This window comes from Eubalaena glacialis, chromosome 15 (genome assembly GCF_028564815.1).
Source record: "Eubalaena glacialis isolate mEubGla1 chromosome 15, mEubGla1.1.hap2.+ XY, whole genome shotgun sequence".
Taxonomy (NCBI): domain Eukaryota; kingdom Metazoa; phylum Chordata; class Mammalia; order Artiodactyla; family Balaenidae; genus Eubalaena; species Eubalaena glacialis.
Window position 1 is genome coordinate 43613588 of NC_083730.1, and position 20720 is coordinate 43634307.

At 38.9% G+C, this 20720-nt stretch overlaps 1 protein-coding gene across 9 annotated transcripts in view; it reads right to left on the reverse strand.

Moving 5' to 3' along the window:
• Positions 1-20720, reverse strand: part of DTNA (dystrobrevin alpha) — a 386149-nt gene that overhangs the window by 123345 nt on the left and 242084 nt on the right. For all 9 annotated transcript variants that reach the window (XM_061170129.1, XM_061170131.1, XM_061170130.1 and 6 more), the window contains one exon: positions 6390-6457. In XM_061170129.1, the coding sequence (XP_061026112.1) occupies positions 6390-6456 (67 nt within the window). In that variant the 5' untranslated portion in view covers position 6457. The remainder of the gene's footprint in view (positions 1-6389; positions 6458-20720) is intronic.

The following is a 20720-nucleotide window of genomic DNA, read 5'->3' on the forward strand; positions in this document are numbered from 1 at the left end:
CACCTCACTTACACCAATGGACAGATCATCCAACAGAAAATTAATAAGGAAACACAAGCTTTAAATGACACAATAGACCAGATAGATTTAATTGATATTTATAGGCTATTCCATCCCAAAACAGCAGATTATACTTTCTTCTCAAGTGCGCACAGAACATTCTCCAGGATAGATCATATCTTGGGTCACAAATCAAGCCTCAGTAAATTTAAGAAAATTGAAATCATATCAAGCATCTTTTCTGACCACAAGGCTATGAGATTAGAAATCAATTACAGGGAAAAAAATGTAAAAAAGACAAACAAATGGAGGCTAAATGATACATTACTAAATAACCAAGAGATCACAGAAGAAATCAAAGAGGAAATCAGAAAATACCTAGAAACAAATGACAATGAAAACACGACGATCCAAAACCTATGGGATGCAGCAAAAGCAGTTCTAAGAGGGAAGTTTATAGCTCTACAAGCCTACCTCAAGAAACAAGAAAAATCCCAAATAAACAATCTAACGTTACACCTAAAGGAACTAGAGAAAGAAGAACAAACAAAACCCAAAGTTAGCAGAAGGAAAGAAATCATAAAGATCAGCAGAAATAAATTAAATAGAAACAAAGAAAACAATAGCAAAGATCAATAAAACTAAAAGCTGGTTCTTTGAGAAGATAAACACAATTGATAAACCATTAGCCAGACTCATCAAGAAAAAGAGGGACAGGACTCAAATCAATAAAATTAGAAATGAAAAAGGAGAAGTTACAACAGACACCGCAGAAATACAAAGCATCCTAAGAGACTACTACAAGCAACTCTATGCCAATAAAATGGACAACCTGGAAGAAATGGACAAATTCTTAGAAAGGTACAACCTTCCAAGACTGAAACAGGAAGAAATAGAAAATACGAAGAGACCAATCACAAGTAATGAAATTGAAACTGTGATTAAAAATCTTCCAACAAACAAAAGTCCAGGACCAGATGGCTTCACAGGTGAATTCTATCAAACACTTAAAGAAGAACTAACATGCATCCTTCTCAAACTCTTCCAAAAAACTGCAGAGGAAGGAACCCTCCCAAACTCATTCTATGAGGTCACCATCACCCTGATACCAAAACCAGACAAAGATACTACAAAAAAAGAAAATTACAGACCAATATCACTGATGAATACAGATAGAAAAATCCTCAACAAAATACCAGCAAACAGAATCCAAATGCACATTAAAAGGATCATACACCATGATCAAGTGGGATTTATCCCAGGGATGCAAGGATTCTTCAATATACACAAATCACTCAATGTGATACACCATATTAACAAATTGAAGAATAAAAACCATATGGTCATCTCGATAGATGCAGAAAAGGCTTTTGACAAAATTCAACACCCATTTATGATAAAAACTCTCCAGAAAGTGGGCATAGAGGGAACCTACCTCAACATAATAAAGGCCATATATGACAAAACCACAGCAAACATCATTCTCACTGGTGAAAAACTGAAAGCATTTCCTCTAAGATCAGGAACATGACAAGGATGTCCACTCTCACCACTATTATTCAACATAGTTTTGGAAGTCCTAGCCACAGCAATCAGAGAAGAAAAAAAAAAATAAAAGGAATACAAATTGGAAAAGAAGAAGTAAAACTGTCACTGTTTGCAGATGACATGATACTATACATAGAGAATCCTAAAGATGCCACCAGAAAACTACTAGCGCTAATCAATGAATTTGGTAAAGTAGCAGGATCCAAAATTAATGCACAGAAATCTCTTGCATTCCTATACACTAATGATGAAAAATCTGAAAGGGAAATTAAGGAAACACTCTCATTTACCATTGCAACAAAAAGAATAAAGTACCTAGGAATAAACCTACCTAGGGAGACAAAAGACCTGTATGCAAAAAACTATAAGACACTGATTGAAGAAATTAAAGATGCTACCAACAGATGGAGAGATATACCATGTTCTTGCATTGGAAGAATCAATATTGTGAAAATGACTATACTACCCAAAGCAATCTACAGATTCAATGCAATCCCTATCAAATTACCAATGGCATTTTTTACAGAAGTAGAACAGAAAATCTTAAAATGTGTATGGAGACACAAAAGACCCCAAATAGCCAAAGCAGTCTTTAGCGAAAAAAACGGAGCTGGAGTAATCAGGCTCCCTGACTTCAGACTATATTACAAAGCTACAGTAACCAAAACAATATGGTACTGGCACAAAAACAGAAATACAGATCAATGGAACAGGATAGAAAGCCCAGAGATAAACCCACGCACCTATGGTCAACTAATCTATGACAAAGGAGGCAAGGATATACAATGGAGAAAAGACAGCCTCTTCAATAAGTGGTGCTGGGAAAATTGGACAGCTACATGTAAAAGAATGAAATTAGAACACTCCCTAACACCATACACAAAAATAAACTCAAAATGGATTAGAGACCCAAATGTAAGACTGGGCACTATAAAACTCTTAGAGGAAAACATAGGAAGAACACTCTTTGACATAAATGACAGCAAGATATTTTTTGATCCATCTCCTAGAGTAATGGAAATAAAAAAAAAATAAACAAATGGGACCCAATGAAACTTAAAAGCTTTTGCACAGCAAAGGAAACCATAAACTAGATGAAAAGACAACCCTCAGAATGGGAGAAAATATTTGCAAATGAATGAATGGACAAAGGATTAATCTCCAAAATATATAAACAGCTCATGCAGCTCAATATTAAAAAAAAAACAACCCAATCCCAAAATGTCAGAAGACCTAAATAGACATTTCTCCAAAGAAGACATACAGGTGGCCAAGAGGCACATGAAAACCTGCTCAACATCATTAATTATTAGAGTAATGCAAATCAAAACTACAATGAGGTAACACCTCACACCAGTTAGAATGGGCATCATCAGAAAATCTACAAACAACAAATGCTGGAGAGGGTGTGGAGAAAAGGGAACCCTCTTGCACTGTTGGTGGGAATGTAAATTGATACAGCCACTATGGAGAACAGTATGGAGGTTCCTTAAATAACTAAAAATAGAATTACCATATGACCCAGCAATCCTACTGCTGGGCATATACCTAGAGAAAACCATAATTCAAAAAGACACATGCACCCTAATGTTCATTGTAGCACTATTTACAATAGCCAGGTCATGGAAGCAACCTAAATGCCCATCGACAGACGAATGGATAAAGAAGATGTAGTACATATATATAATGGAATATTACTCATCCATAAAAAGGAACGAAATTGGGTCATTTGTAGAGACGTGGATGCATCTAGAGACTGTCATACAGAGTGAAGTAAGTCAGAAAGAGAAAAACAAATATCGTATATTAACGCATATATGTGGAACCTAGAAAATGGTACAGATGAACCGGTTAGCAGAGCAGAAATTGAGACACAGAAGTAGAGAAAAAACGTATGGACACCAAGGGGGGAAAGCGGCGGGGGTGGGGTGGTGGTGTGCTGAATTGGGAGATTGGGATTGGCATGTATACACTGATGTGTATAAAATGGATGACTAATAGGAACCTGCTGTATAAAAAAATAAATAAAATAAAATTAAAAAAACATCATTATGCTGTTTTCTGTGTTCTCTGCTCTTTGGCTTTTGTAAGGTTCCCCTCAGCTTGACTAAACTTTAGACAGGTTTCTTCCTGACTCTAGGTCTTTGATCTCCCTTTTCTTAGAGTACTTACTTTTCTACAAAACTTTCCTTTGTAAATTTTTTGTCTGCCCCTTTAAAGATGTAAACCTCCCAGACTTTTGCCAGTTTTACAATCCAGGAATATCTTTCTCAAGGACTGGGAGCCATTCCTTGGAAATGAAATCATTGAAGGAGATCTCCTAGTCTCTGTGGGAGGGTAGGAGCCTAACTTCCTCATTGTGACAATGAGTAAACACAGTTGACCAACTTCCCCTCTGGTATCCTCCAGTACTTCTGCTCTAGCTCACCCCAGTGCTTAGAAACCCTCCTGTCTTTGGTTCCGGCAGAGCTGAGTTCCATCTCTCTCCCCTCTCACAGTAGTATTGAAAAAAGTCTTCCCTGCCTTCTTAACTCCTTTTTTTTCCTGTGACATTTGCAATTTCCAAAACCAAGAAGCTCTTTGGCACTTTCCTTTCATGTTTAAAAAGAACTACTTCTAGGTAATACTTAGCTGACCAGATTTACAAGTTCTTCCTTCTTTTTCAGCTCCCTGTCTAGACATCATAGATTCCTGGAAGGAGTTACTTTCTAAGTTTCAATGTCAGTCTTCTCTGATAATAGTTTCCTTGTGTTTCTTTGGTGTCCTGCTGATAGAGCTGGGGTAACCCATATATTTTTCAAATATTTAACACATTCTCAATGAGATTACATTTCTCTTTTGTCTGACAGTCTATCAAAATCAATTTCTCCTGTTGAAATCAGCCAACTGCTTTATCTGGCAGAATCCCACTTACTGTGGACGTGTGTCCTATTTAGTGTTAATCTGAACACGATGCTCACTAATGAATTGTTAAGGTCAGATGTGTTTACTTGCTTTTGAAGAGAGGAAGAAAGGAAGAAAGATACATATCTGTGTGGCTTGCTTAACTATTTTGATCACTAATCAGGAGAACTCAAAATGATTTAATAAACTGTATGACCTCTCTGAGAAGCTTCTATGAAAAGGTTAAGTTACAATTTGGGAAATGAATGCACAATTTTCCTAAGTCTCTCTCATTTGAAAAATTTAGAGCTTTTCTGTTTCTATGGCTATAAAACTCATGTTGATCTTTCTTTGAGTTGGACAACTTTAATTCAAAAGACATTTGTGACATATGTGTTTGTGCCAGGCACTGCACCAGGTGTAGAAGGAGCTGGGATTATGTACTTAAATTCAGATAAATTTTATAAAATCATGACATAAGCACACTTTTAAAATTCTTACAGTCTGTTGGCTAATACGGTCTTTAATGTAACAATGATAAATTTAAAGATTTCCTCTAAGACTTTGTTGCTTTTCTATGTTAAAAATTAATAGTTTTTTTCTTTTTCTGACAAAACACTGGCCCATGATATACATAGCTCTTGCCTTTTCAGTCTAAGCATCTATGATACGAGAGGATACCTGTGCTGCTTTGGATTTTGTTTAGATGGCCAGGCAGTAACTAGGTTCCTTCCTCTGTTAGATTTGTATCAACAAAGGCCACAGTTCCAGATGACTGGTCAGGCCAGAAGTGAAGCTACAGTACCAGACATGGAAATTGGAAGGTCATGGCTGAAACTGTCACAGGCACTTTAGACATGTTTCTAAAAGTGGAAAAAGCAAGGAGCATGATTGAGATTCTCCACATCAATTTTAATTTTCTTTCCTCTTTGTTAGTTCTAACGCTGTCTTGGTGCCTCCAGATTATTGGGAAATGATAAAGGAAAATGTGAATCTTATTATCTGGGGCTTTCCTTTATCTGCTCTGACCCTCATTCTTGCCAATCAGTTCCAGTCTTCAGTAGAAGCCTAATTTTGTCTCTTGCCTTCCCGGAGTAAAAGGTTTATGACTCACTTCTGCTCATCCTCATTCCTTCTGCAGGGAAGGAGAGATAAAAAGTCCATAAGAGAATCGTACTTTTTTCTTTATAACATTTAATTTGAGATGTGTGCTTTCCCCCACAATGTCAAGTTCTTCTTCCTTATGAATAGGAAAAATGGTCTAGAAGGAGATACTACCACCCAATTACTTACACAGCAACCTTGCATTTACATAAACCAACAATCTTTATTTAATGAGTTCTCCATTAGAGTCAGTAAATATAGTCTTGGTTTGGTTTTCCTTGCATAGCAGGTCACCTCCAAGCTCTTTTAAACCTTTGTTTTCCTTTTCACTTTTTAGAAACTAGTTTGTAGGACAGCTTGTCCCCCACTGCATGAAGTTCAAATGACAGCTTATAGCTTGATCTGGTAATCACACCTGACTCCTCTTTCCCATATGAACATATGATATCGTTTTGTGGGTAAGACATTCAATGATTCATTTCAAAATTTTTATCTGTTGCCTGCAATGTGCCAGACCCTGTGGTAGTACAGGGAAATGAACACAGACTTTGAAGTTTAGTGGATTGTATTAATGCCAACACTAAATAGTGTTTATTAAGCATCCGTGTATGTATATATACATTCAGGTCCACGAACCCTTTTCTTTCATATAAGATATACAGTCCTAGTAACAAATTATGATGATTCACTGTCTAATTTAATTCTTACCCAAGAGGAGGCAAAAATGCCTAAACATACATTTTATGTAAAGACTTCAGAATTTTAGGGAAAAGTACAAATGTCATAAGGATTAAGTGGTTGTTTCCAGCCTTCCATGAGTATTCAAGGGTGTTCCTTCAAAGTTCTATACTTACTCATCTCTGCAAACAGCTGTCTTCTTTCTGCCATGGTATTTCCTCTTTTCCCACTATCTTCAATCATTCTATGAGACAAAATAGTTACAATGTGTATTAGCCTCATGTTAATAAGGCAAACAGCCATTTCTACATAAACACACTTGCTGTGGTCATGCCACAGACGTAGACACCAACTACTTAAAACTGTGTCTGTAAAAAGAATAGCTTTACTTTGACTAACTTAAATGGTTGTACATATGTTCCATATATAATGTTGTAGTTGTGGAAGGGGTGTAAAATTTTTATTTTCTAATGTACAAATAACTACAATAGCAGATCACCTTGTGCTATAACGGAATACAACCCTCTACCATCTGTTAGGTGATGCATTTCACATAGAGTTCCTCTTTCAATTTTGGGAATACCTACGAATAATATAGAGCAGATATTACAGATCCCACTCAAGAAATGATGAGATCGAGAGTCTCATGGACATAGTAAAGGAAATGGCGTAGATGTGTGGACTCCAAGACCAGTCTGCTTTCCACTACATTCTGTTACAGCTTGTCCTGTGTGCACCCAAAATCTCAATTTAGAAGCAGGTCATTTCCTAAATGTTCATTTCTAATTTAAGTGTTTGGAACCTGCAACTGTTTTTCTATACATAATAATTTCAGGCAAAGTGGTTAGGTTCACCTCTCTCTACTTAATCATACTATCGTCTGCAACAGAACTACTTAAAAAGTACTATGAAAACACCAACAGTTAAAATGGAGAATTTAAAAAAAAATTTTAAAAATTAAAATTTGACTTAAGGAAAAAGAAAGTAATGAGAAAGTTAATGGAAATGTTGTTTAGCCCGATAGAGGGTTTGGGGCTAAATATACGTGTTTTATAGGTTGATGGAGTTGATTTTTTGTTATAGCAAATTAACCTTTTAAAAACTAAGGTTTTCTCTCTCACACACACATATATACATACACTTGTATACATATATATATGTTTTGATTCAGGCATGGTAAACAGAAGGCACAGCTGATCTTTCTGGCTTTCAAGGGACCCTCTTCTTTTTCAAATATGAATTTTGCTCATGTTATTGTTATTATTTTTGTCTGGATTGCCCTCAGCCTATGAATGGATAAGTTGCAGTTATCCTTCAGGTCTCAGTTTAGCTGTATCTTCCTCTGAAATTTGCCTGCACTCTCTATGATGGTTTGGTTACTCTCCTCTGAATCTCCATAGTCTGTTATGCCTCTTTCTCAATGCTGAGCATTCACTTAACAAATGTTTATTGAGTGCCTTCTATGCTCCAGGAACCAAACTAAGCTCTGGGTCTACAACAGTGATGAAGTCACAGTTCCTGCCCTCAAGGTGCTTACACTCTAGTAGTGAGATACAGAAGCATAAAAGCAATGAAAACACAATGAGGCAACTATAGCCGTAGAAGTGTAAAGAAAGATATGTGAATGCGAGAGAGGTTGACTACCTGGGGGTAAATTTAAGGGAACTACAATCCTCCCTTGGTATCCACAGGGGATTGGTTCCAGCCTCTCCCCTGCTCCCCCAATACCAAAATCCTCACATGCTCAAGTCCCTTATATAAAACAGTGTTGTACGGTTGGTCCTCTGGATCTGGCTTTGATGGGGAGTTGGTTGAGTCCTCAGTGTGGACCCCACAGATATGGAGGGCCCGCTGTGCTTGCAGAAGACTGCTCAAAAGATGATGACTCACTGGGGACTAAAAGAAGAAAATTGGTGGAGAAACAAAATGTGATGTCAGACAAACTGGTCAAACAGCCTCTCCAGTTGTTTCTATGAGTTAAGGATTATTTGCCTATTGCTAGGAAAGGAAAGAAGGGCATGGAACAGCCTTAGTTTACAGAGTTAAGAGTGTGTATCCATTCACAATGGGTGATAATATAACCAAGGTCAGGCTTCAATAACTGGAAAAGCACAGAGTTGTTAATGAAGCTTCCTCAACTTGGTAACGATGCAGTGCTGAACACAGTCCGATACTTTCTTTTTATGAGATTTTAAATGTGCAGGTATGGTTGATATATAGAGATCAGGAGAAAAACACACCCTTCCTGAATCACATAACCCATCTCCTTTCCTCCAGAGGAAGTGGGCAGATAATAATCTGACATTCACAAACTAGTCTGGGGAGAGCTTCCAATTTTTATTTCAAGAGCTCAGAAGTAGAGCTGAAGCAGTATAGAGATAGGGGATAGAACCAGGATATGTTCCTGCATCTGTCTATATGTTGGATTGAGATGAGAAGAACCATTAAAAATAAATCACAAAGGATGGCAGGCTGGAAAGCTCTGATTGAAAATGTCAGGGAGCAGGGGAGGGGGAAGGGTAAGCTGGGATGAAGTGAGAGACAGGCATGGACTTATATATACTACCAAATGTAAAATAGATAGCCAGTGGGAAGCAGCCGCATAGCACAGGGAGATCAGCTCGGTGCTTTGTGACCACCTAGAGGGGTGGGATAGGGCGGGTGGGAGGGAGATGCAAGAGGGAAGAGATATGGGGATATATGTATACGTATAGCTGATTCACTTTGTTATAAAGCAAAAACTAACACACCATTGTAAAGCAATTATACTCCAATAAAGATGTTAAAAAAAAAAAAAAAGAAAATGTCAGGGAGGTAAAGACTGGCTTGTGAACTTGCAGAGTTACTGCCCTTACTACTCACTTGGTACAGTCTGTGACATCTCTTCTTTTAGTTAACTTTTTGTGTGTCTCTGTAAGGTTTTTAGGGGCAGTAACTGAAAATTTTAAATTCTTCACAGTGTCTAGCCAAATCCAGTCAACAGATACTATGTCCAGTTACTATTTATTGAACAAAAGAATAAAACAGGAAAAAAAGAGGAAAGAGAGAGAAAAGAAAAATAAGTTTTCTTTCCCCAAAATGGACTTTCAATTATATTTTCAAAAACTGACTCATAGAAGAGTGAAATTCCAATTGTATTAGTTTCAGAGATTATTTGAAATAAGAGAAACCAATTTATATTTTTAAAATAATCTTGAACCATGCATTTTACAGTAAAATCTTGTCTTATGAAACAGAGGTTGAAATACATGCAAACTACATTGATGTCACCTTTTGGTCTATTCATCAATTTTGGTTAATTAACTCATAAAAGAATAATCATTAGTTACACAACAGGTATTAATTCTCACTTCTAAGTAAAATGTGTACCTTATGAGGAAAAGAAAGAAAAACTCAGTGGTGTAAAATAATGGAAAGCCTGGAAAATAATTATGAATATAAAAGGAAAAATAGCACACCTCTCATTTTCCCCCCAGAGTTTTCTGGGAAGCGGCGCAGTTGGATAAAATGGAGAATATTCATTTATTCCCCATCGATTGCAGTCATAATAGTAAAAATGGAGGCATGCCAGTTTCCAGCTTACACTGATTCCACAGAGGGACTCGTGGACACAGTGAGCTCATGAATCAAATAGGCAAAAAGCACCACTGTGGGCTCCTTAGTTTCCAATTTAACTCTGATCAGTGGGTCTTGGGATACACAATGCCTGACTATATTCTCATCGTTTTAGAAAGAAAGAAGAGCAAAAATTTCAGTAGAGGAAGGAGGGAAGAGCTTTTCAGAGCTTTTTGCTTCTGAAATTGTCAAGAAGCTTGACTTTTCATGAATTTCAGTATAAGGACAGCTGCCCAGAGTCATATGGAGGAGAAGAAGGGGAAAATAACCCATCTATGACAATACTAATATCGCAAGGTGCATGGCTCACCAACAGGCCTGATTTGGTCAGTGTCTGTTGCTCCTTCATGTAGATGAGAGGCTTACCTTAGAGTTTTACCAGAAGATTGCAGAAATGTCAAAAGTATAAAAAGAACTAACAATGATAAAAAAGGGATGAGCCCCGTCAGATGTTTCTTTTACTAGCACTCAGTCCCACAGATTACACAGGGTGTGTATTGTTTTCACTTATGAGAATCCATCCTTTCATTCACTTAAGAAATATTTATAATGTAGCTATAATTGGTCAGACTACTGTTAGCTTCTTGAGATCCAAAGATGAGTAAGACATGATCCTTGCCCTGAAGAAGCTCACAGTCCAGAAGGGGAAACAAATTATTCTAACAAATAATTATAATTTGGTGTAATATGTACTATAATGAAAGTATGTACTGCTAGATATAGTAGTTTATGTATGGGAAGATTCAAAAGAGACATCAAAGAAAGGGTGACTCTGGAGCAGAGTTCTAAAGGATGAATAGGAATGTTCCAGCTAGAAAAGGGTGGAGAGAGGGCAATTATAGTTAGAAAGAATCACTAAAAAAAAGCATGGAGCTTGAGAAAGGGTATATGGTGCATTTGGCAACTGGGAGTAGTTCAGTATTGCTGAGTGCAAGTGAGAGGCGAACAGGCATCTGATCTAGAAAGCCTTATTTGTCAAGTCTAGACAGTATAGGACTTTCCTACGGGAGGCTGGGTACCAGCCAAGGTTTTAGCAGGGAATTGATGTACACAGATTTAGGTTTTGGCAAGATTGCTCTAGCATGTCGAGTGGAGAAAAGATTTGGGTAGGCAGGAGGGTATGGGATAGAAACCCATGAGTAATGGAAGAGTCCAGGTAGCTGGACACTTCCGTGATTCAGGAGTGAAACTAATATGTCTTATGCTAAAGGACTGACTTGAGAGAGATTTAGGACACATCTGATAGGACTTGGTGATTGGCAGGTCATGTGGAGAACAGCAGAGGAGAGGACCTCAGCTTTCGCTTGCCTGCAGCACTTCACATATATTAGAAAACATTCTGCTGAACTCATGGCACAGTGAGTTTGTAGGAGGTGAGGTCACCAAGTCACCCTTCTTCCAGCACAGTCATTAAAAGAGGCTAAAAGCTGGATAGGGAGGGCTCCACCTCTTAGCCCCTATATAGGGGGGAGGGATGAAATAACAGAGTAGAACAGTGTGGGAACCAGCAAGAAATAAAGAATAAAATCCAAATGTGAGGCACAGAGTGTTGGAAGGAAAGTGCATTTTATTTCGGCATAGTGAGAAGTTCACACTGAAATATCACATCCTTCACGACACATCTTTAATCCAACATCATCAGTAATAAACAGACATTTCTATTACACATGACATATAAGACATTTTAAAGGTAGAAGCTTAAACTAATGGTGCCTTCCATTTGTATAACTTTCTGAAGATCATAAAATGCTTTTCCCTATAACCTGGTGAGGAAGTTGAAGAGATATTATTACTCTCAAATTCTAGCTGAAGAACTTGAGACTAGGCAGGTGAAGTGGCTGCCCCAAAAACAAAGTATTGTCTGGCAGGGCAGGAAATTGAATCCATTTTTTTTTTTGCCTTTAATTTTGAAATTCCTTGGCTAGTTTGGATTCTAATTGCCAGTAATCTTATTCCAGCTGCCACTGTTCAACACAAATGAAGATTTTCTGAAACTGATAAACTGAAAAGAAGTTGACAGAAGTTGGTGATTAACAGTCCGAAAGGAGCCTAGAGAGGAAGGGGCCACATCACTCTCAAATGTCACTGAGAAATTCCTTTGAATGCTACTTCTTAATGGAATCCTCCCATTTTAAAACATCGTCGTACTGGAAATTATCATAGAGATTAAAATAATTCCCAGCGTCAGGATTTATGTAAACCCAGACACATATAAACACACCAACTCACACACTGATTCACACTCTCACATTTTAAATCCACAAAAGCCGACAATGTTTTTAGAAAAGTCTGGCTCTGCTTTGCTTCTGCTTCACTTTAGCAAACACAAGACTTGCAGATTTCATGTTTAGTGTGATGAGACTCTTCCCAGGCTTTATCTCCTTCCATTTGCTCCAGGTGGATGACGGGAAGATGCAGGGTCTAGCCATCACCAACTGTTGTAATCCCCAAAGTTAATAAGTGCAATGAAGGCCACTTCAAGCTCCTTTCCTCCTTTAATTGATTTATTGGTGGCGTATAAATGCCTGTTTCCATTTCTGTTAATGAAAGAAGCCTCTAGTAGGACTTTCGCAGATTTACATTCTTGTCCTAATCTCTGGCAGTATAATAAAGAAGTATTCAGAGCTCTTTCCTGAGGCAAAATATAATTGCATTTGCTTTTATCTCCTAGTCTTTTATCTAGATGAGCTCCTGAAAGTAGGAAAATGCTGTCACTAAAATAAATGGCTATAATGGGTTTCTGGCTTTGCCTTTTACTTTGAACATCGTCTTCTGCTTTTGGAACTTGAGTTTTGTTTTTGGGGGTTGAGGGCCATGAGCTCACTATTTTAGGGTCATGACCAGCTGGACTTATTATCAGGGATTTGGTCTTTCCTCAGAAGTGTCCACCATAGTGATTCTCAGCTGTGGCTGCCCATCACAACAACCTGGAGACTTTACAAAAAATACAAATACTACCTGGATCTACTGAATCTGGGGCTGGGGTGGAGCATTTGTGCTTTAAAAATGAACCACAGGCACTCCTGATACCTACCCAGATTTGAACTAGAAATATGATGCCAGTTGAGTTTGATCATTGAACTTACTTGCACAACATTAGGTTGGAATTCGTATGTTGCTTTGTAATATGTTTCTCTAGCTTGTAAGACCCACTTTAAAATGTACTTTGAGCCCAGGGAGAAGATAATTAATTCTTCAGGGAACGTAAATAGACATAAACAGATACGTACATTGATATGGGTACATAATGAGGCAAACTTTAAGAAACAGAAAATGCCATTAAAAAGTGAGAAAACCATTTTTAGCTGGAAAGAACTACTGTCAGTGGTACTTTCAAGTCAGGAAGGAACCTGCTGTTCTGGGGTCAGAGGGTACAAGATATTTAAGGTCATTTGGTTTTGTTTGACTTCATTTGGCTTGGTACGAGGCTAGGACTTCTGGTCAGGAGGAGCTGGCATCACATCCTATTAGTCAGGGTTTAAAGATTGCAGAACAGGGCTGGGAGCAACTTGGTATGGGAAAAGGGAGCCTTTTGGAAGGAAGATGATAAAAATTTGGACTCTGTCATGTGAGGTTCAAAGTTATTAGAAAGTCTCTGAAGGACTCGGGAGCCCTGCCTAAGAGTTTCATCAAAAGGACCTCAAAGATCCCTAGGGGAAACAACCACAGGGAGGGGGTCGTCTGTACTGCTGCCTTTAGCACTGCACTAGGACCTAAGACTTTTTTAGAGAACCATGTTTTATCCAGTATGATGTGCCTTTGGGACAATGGTTGTGTGTGCGCACCTGTATTTCTCAAGAGCAATAGTGTTACGTGTATAGGCCCACTTGGTCATGGGGGAACCGTAGCTGACCTTAACACTGGAGCAAGAGTCTTCCCTGTTCTCCTGCTGGGATTGCCAAATTCTTAACTTTTGGGGGTCAGGTGTTTGTTAGGAAATGACTGCCTTCTGATAGTTTGGAACCTTCTCCATTCAGTGTGGGATATCACTGTTCATAAACATAGGTCTGTTTCTTTTCCCTACATATCTAATAAATGAAAACAAATAAGTGAAAAATGAAAATTCCCCTCCCCCCATAATTACAAGATAATTTTTCATTAATCTCGCAATAATACCACCCCAAGTTTTTTTTTTAATGTATTTTTTAAAAAATTAATTAATTAATTAATTTTTATTTTTGGCTGCATTGGGTCTTCATTGCTGCGCACGGGCTTTCTCTAGTTGTGGCAAGTAGGGGCTACCCTTTGTTGAGGCGCGTGGGCTTCTCACTGTGGTGGCTTCTCTTGTTGCAGAGCACGGGCTCTAGTAGTGCAGGCTTCAGTAATTGTGGCACGTGGGCTCAGTAGTTGTGGCTCATGGGCTCTAGAGCGTAGGCTCAGTAGTTGTGGCGCACGGGCTTAGCTGCTCTGCGGCATGTGGGATCTTCCTGGACCAGGGCTTGAACCCGTCTCCCCTGCATTGGCAGGTGGATTCTCAACCACTGCACCACCAGGGAAGTCCAGACCCCAAGTTTTTGAGTTTTGGATTTTTAAGTTTGACTTATCTCATTATAGTGGGATTATACTGTATATTATATATATATTATATACAATAGTATATATAGTATATATTATTTTACTTGCATATGTAAAAATGTGTGTGTGTGTATATATATATATATATATATATATATATATACACACACATTTATGTAAGGAAAATAATTTGGAAAAATTTAAAGATGCAATTCAAAATTTTTTTCAAGTGACTGAGTTAATTTAGCTTCTCAATGAAGAGGTATTAGCTGATTAAGCAATGCAATGCTATCCAGTCCATAATTTCTTTTACGTTTTAGCCCCTTTCAATAATTTGATAAAAGATGTGGATCCTCACTCCACCAAAATGCTCATGTCCCTGGATACATAAGTAAAGGAATTATAATTGCTTGCATGGGCTGGTTTAGGGGAAGAAAGCCAGGATTTAATGAGAATCAAAGGTAGCTTTATTTTATAGGGAACACTAACCATTAGTTAAAGGGAGCGGCCAATGGATGCATCCACAGAGCAGCTGCCCAGGGGAGAGGGCAAGAGGCTCGTGGTGGCCTCCTCAGGCGAGGAAAACATGAAAGAAATCGAGGTGGAGCCATGATGATGCAGAGAAGACAGTGATGAGCTCCTCAAGTCGTAGAAACCAAGGTGGCAGATATACAAAGTCAGTACTTAAGTGTCAGGCAGAAACTCGCATCTGGAAATGCAGAGTGCTTTAGGACATTACCAGCGTGACTCCTGGTGCTTGAAAGGATTCTAACTCACCTTTTGTTTTGGAAGATCTTAAAAAGAGTAGGAGAAAGAAATAGGTCCTCTCTTGTCCGTGTCTAATGTGCTGAGGAAACAAAACGCAACTGGGGCTGCCACTAACCATGGGCTAATTGTTATCTGGACTTCTAGGAGTGCGATTTCCATGAGGAGAATTGGGAAAAGGAAAGTGAGAATAAAAGTGTAGGGCAGAGCATTGAGCATCCAGATGTAAGCCAGGGAGGCACGCGTGCTTTAAATTTTCCATTTCTTATTTTTTTAGGGGTGGGGAGTGCTGAGTTTGGAGAGGTGGAAAAGGGAGAGGCAGGTAAGTAAATTGTTTTCTGCAAGAGGACGAGAAAATCAGACTTTTTCTGGGAGAAGAAATAGTAATAGTAATAATAATAATTTCCACAATACTATATAAAACAATTAACTATTTTACAAAAAAGCATACTAGGTACCAAGCATTATGAAGGACACCATAATGTTGGTGTATTTACTCTTCCCATCTTACTGATGTGGAAACTGAGCTTCAGAGAGATTAAGTAATTGCCCAGGTGAGCAATTTAGGACTTAAAACCAGACATGTCTGACTAGAGAGTACACTGGGCTTCTTAAGGAAGACCAAAATGGAATTGTATGAAATAAGATTCAAGGGAACGGCTCTTTTTTTCCTGCGGGTAATGGTGGTGGGACGTTGCCCACACATACACACACTGAAATGGACTAAAGCATAACTGAAGACATACATGAGTGGATGCCAAGGGGAGCTGGGCAGGATGGAGTTAATGGGCTGTGCGATGCCACAGTTTTGCTAAGGAAAGAGACTTGCGCATCATAAAATGCCTGTATCCTCTTCATCCCCCCATCGTTTTCTTCCATCTCTCCTCTTTTCATTTGATTCCCTCTTTCTCTGATCCAGACTTCCCTTCTTGCCCTTTCTTTTCCTTTCCTTAACTCTGCTCCTTTAATCACTTTCTGCATTTCTATGTGTATTAGGGAATATGATTCCCAGTACCAAAACAGACAGTTCTTAGCTTGAGAAAGAAAGACCAAGGCAGGAACAGTGGGAAAAGAAAACAAAGTTATATGATGAATAAGTTCTAAGGATCTAATGTACAGCATGGTGACTGTAGTTAATAATACTGTGTTTTAAACTTGAAGTTTATTAAGAGAGTAGATCTTAAGTGTTTTCATCAAAAAAAAGTAAATATGTGAGGTGATGGATGTGTTAATTAACTTGATTGTGGGAGTCATTTCACAGTGTGAAATCATCATGCTGTGGGACTTCCCTGGTGGTGCAGTGGTTAAGAAGCTGCCTACCAATGCAGGGGACGTGGGTTCGAGCCCTGGTCTGGGAAGATCCCACATGCCTCGGAGCAACTAAGCCCATGAGCCACAAGTACTGAGCCTGCACTCTAGAGCTTGCGCACCACAACTACTGAGCCTGTGTGCCACAACTACTGAAGCCTGCGCGCCTAGAGCCCGTGCTCCGCAACAAGACAAGCCACCGCAATGAGAAGCCTGCACGCTGCAACGAAGAGTAGCCCCCGCTCACCACAACTAGAGAAAGCCCACACGCAGCAACGAACACCCAGTGCAGCCAAAGGTAAATAAATAGAGTAAATAAATTTATAAAAAAAAATCATCATGCTGTACACTTTATATATATTATAATTTTATTTGTCAATTATATCTCAAAGTTGGGGGAAAAAGAAAGAAAAACATTAGTTTTATGGCCTTAAAAATGCAAATTTCCTTGGGAGAATCAGAAAATTCACCTTAATTAATTTAGTTGCTTTCTTCTTAATGCCTGGTTGTGTATTAAGATAAACGCAATGAGGGGATGGCAATTTTGATTGACTGGGAAGAGGAAATAACCATGGCTCTTGGATGCTTTCTGGGGAGGTCAGGTTTGGATGATATACTTCAGAGGCCACATGAAAAAAACTTTCTTTTGAGATAAGGAAGGTGGGAGGGAAAATGGTAGAAGAGGGCTAAGATAGGTGGGAGAATGTCAATCTGACCATCACTATGTACATGTGGATTCAGAACCAATAAAAAGCATAAGAAGAAAACGGAGTTTCAAGTACAGTCCATGAAGGGTATGAACAGATCATGGGGAATGTTTACTAAATTAAAAAAAAATCCCTTTCCTCCCTACTCATTCTTCTAGATGTCTCTGAAAACTTATTTGTGGCAGAACAAAGTATTTTTAAAGGGTAAGTCTCAAGAATTCTGATGGCAGGAAGAACTATTTTGTTTTCATTTAAAATGAGAACTTAAGGGAACCCACATTCAACAACTTTTCAATCTAGTTTAATGTGTTGGTAAAAATGGAACAGAGGCTAACTATGGGTTCATTGTTAATTAATTGATTTAATTAATGAATATCATGCTATTTTTTCCTTTCCCCACTCAAATTCTCTCAATGGAGACTATCTCAGGCCGATATAATATAAAACAACTCAGAAAGCAGCAATGACATTGTAGGGACTTTGATGATTGCTAGCCAATAAAAGCACAGCCAAGTATATGGGGTTAATGAAGGTGCAGGCCAACATTAAATAGGCCACATGGAGAAGAAACAGAGTGTAGGAACAGCCAAAAGTTATGGCTGCAAGATCCCCAGGAGCAAACAATGGCATTTTGAACACCAGGGTCCTTTCCCTGAAACAAGGCTTGACTGGTACGACAGGAGTACAGAATGGAAAGAGAAGAAACAGAGGCAGCCCTTATTTCTTGCTTCTGGATCTGTTTCTGTGAATTATAACGCTCTTAGTTATGTCTCTTCTGTTGAAGAGAATTTTATTTGAAATTAAGGAATGTCTGCAAGAAATCTCTGTTTCTTGAGAGAGCCATGGCTCTAAGCTGGTAGTGGCCAAGAATCTCAGTGGGGAAGAATAGCTGGTGGGAAGGCGCCTTCTTTTTTTGTCTGGAATCAGGCAGGGCCTCTGAATCATCTTGTTGAAGATGAATGCCTGGGTTATGTAGCAGGAAGGGACTCTGAGATTCATTCATTGATAATAATAACAATAATAGTCAACATTTATTAAGTGCTTACTATGTGTGGGTAGGCTCTGAACTTAGCATTTTCCATGAATCATCCGATTTACTTTTTATCGTAACTCTGAGATAGGTCATATTATACTACCCTGTTTTTTATTTATTTATTTATTTATTTTTGGCTGCATTGTGTCTTCTTTGCTGTGCGCGGGCTTTCTCTAGTTGCAGTGAGCGGGGGCTATTCTTTGTTACGGTGGCGGGCTTCTCATTGTGGTGGCTTCTCTTGTTGTGGAGCACAGGCTCTAGGCACGTGGGCTTCAGTAGTTGCAGCACACGGGCTCAGCAGTTGTGGCTCGCGGGCTCTAGAGCACAGGCTCAGTAGTTGTGGTGCACGGGCTTAGTTGCTCCGCGGCATGTGGGATCTTCCCGGACCAGGGCTCGAACCCGTGTCCCCTGCATTGGCAGGCGGATTCTTTACCACTGCGCCATCAGGGAAGTCCCTACCCTTTTTTATAGATGGGAAAAGCAAGGTTGATGAGGTAGATAGAATAATGGCCCCTCAAGGATGCCCACATCCTAATCCCCAGAAATTGTGAATATGTTACTTTACGGCAAAAGGAACTTTGCAGATTTGATTAAGGATCTTGAGATGGGGAGGTTATCCTGCAGTATCTGGGTGAGCTCAATGGAATTATGAGTCCTTTAAAGGAAAGGAGAGACACTTTGAAGACAGAGGAAAGGCCCACAAACCAAGGAATGTAGGCAGACTCTAGAAGCTGGAAAAGGCAAGGAAATGGTTTCTTCCTTTCCAGACAGGAAGTAACCTGCTGACATCTCGATTTTAGACAGTCAGACCCGTTTTGGACTCCTGGGCTTCCAGAACTTTAAGGTAGTACATTGTGTTGTTTCAATTAAGTCACTCAATTTGTGGAAATTTGTTACAGCAGCCATAAGGACCTAACATAGTTGAGAAAGATTTAAAAACTTCCACAAGGCCACGTTGCTGGTAGCCGCAGAACCAGGATTTGTACTTCAGGAATCTCTCTAGAGGCCATATACCCAGACACCATGCTGTTCTCCCTCCCTGTTCCACCCTAGACTCCACTAGCTCTGAAATATCATTTATTCATTTATTGAGCCCTACTTGTGTTAATTCCTAATTTTCATGATCTTTTTTAATCCTCAAGTCTGGAGGCATTATTATCCCCATTTTATAGATGAGGAAAGTGAGGCTTAGAGATTTTGAAGAGCTGAAATTTAAACCTAGGTTTATCTGATTGACTTTCATTACTAGCTTTTAGTCTCTTCATCCTACTGCCACATCTTTTGGACCAAGATTTATTGAGCATTTGCTAAATGCCATCATAAAACACAAACTTAAATTTGAGTAATTTGCCCTCAGTAATTCTTGAACGCATCTAGATGGCTTACATAGGAGTCACTATATTAGCTACGTTCTAGGAATAGTCCACTCCAGAGGGTTAGTGGGGGAATCCATGGACACAAGCCCTTTCAATCTCAAGGGCTTCCTGATTGTAATTAAACAGGTTACACTCTGATCCCATCTATATTAATACATTGAATTAGCTCTGATTGCTTAATTAACATGGTCAAATATTTTACTAAATAAAGAATATTTTCAGATTATTAAAATACACAATCATACATACGACTATCACAATAGGAGAATCATTGGAACCCCCAATCTACCACATATCAAAACTCATCTGGATGAGAGAACACCCTGCTTATAACAGAATATTCTGAAACATGAAAGTAGCTAGTTAACCAAAGGCTGTGAAAATGAGATGCCTGCTACTGGGAACTTTATGACCCCCAAGTCAGTACCACACTGAATTACATTAACCTAATTAAAAGAGCACATTCTTTTATTACATTATGTTATTCTTATGATAATATAAAGGACAAAGTGATATACAATATAATTATGTAGAAAACGGACCTGCCCAGAGAACCAGAAAACACAGTTAATTTTTGAATCATAATCCCCCAAGTTAGTGCTTGTAAAAGGAACAAATAAAACACACACACACACACACACACACACTGTGCTTCTCTGACTCACTATGCCCATACTTCAAAGTACCCCCCACTGCACAGACACAGCACTAGAAACAGTCAGTGATGCAAAGTAAGAACTGAACAAAACGTTTTTAGCGAAATAGCATTAACACCACGGTGGACACACTTTTGAGGTTATAAACGTTACTCTTGTGATGCATCACTGTGTCCACCCTGCGAATCTGTGAATACTGAAAGCAAGTGTTCCACATTCACGCTTCAGTGTCTGCATTTATGGAAACAAGTCTCCCTGACCCTTGTGAGAACGCAGCAAAGGGTAATAATGCGCAGCGGGCTCAGTATCCTGGACTGAACAAGCAGTTCTTTTTGAACAAAGGCTTTTGCTGAAGGGCACTCAAGCCATTTCCTGATGTTCTGGGCACACAGACCAGGCCCCAGCATTTCACTGTCATTCAATGCACGGGAGCAGTGATGCATTTAAAAGCACCTTAGTGACTTCAAAGACTTAATGAACCTCAACTACTACCTGGAAATGATTAGGCACTGAGAGAAATAACTACTAAAAA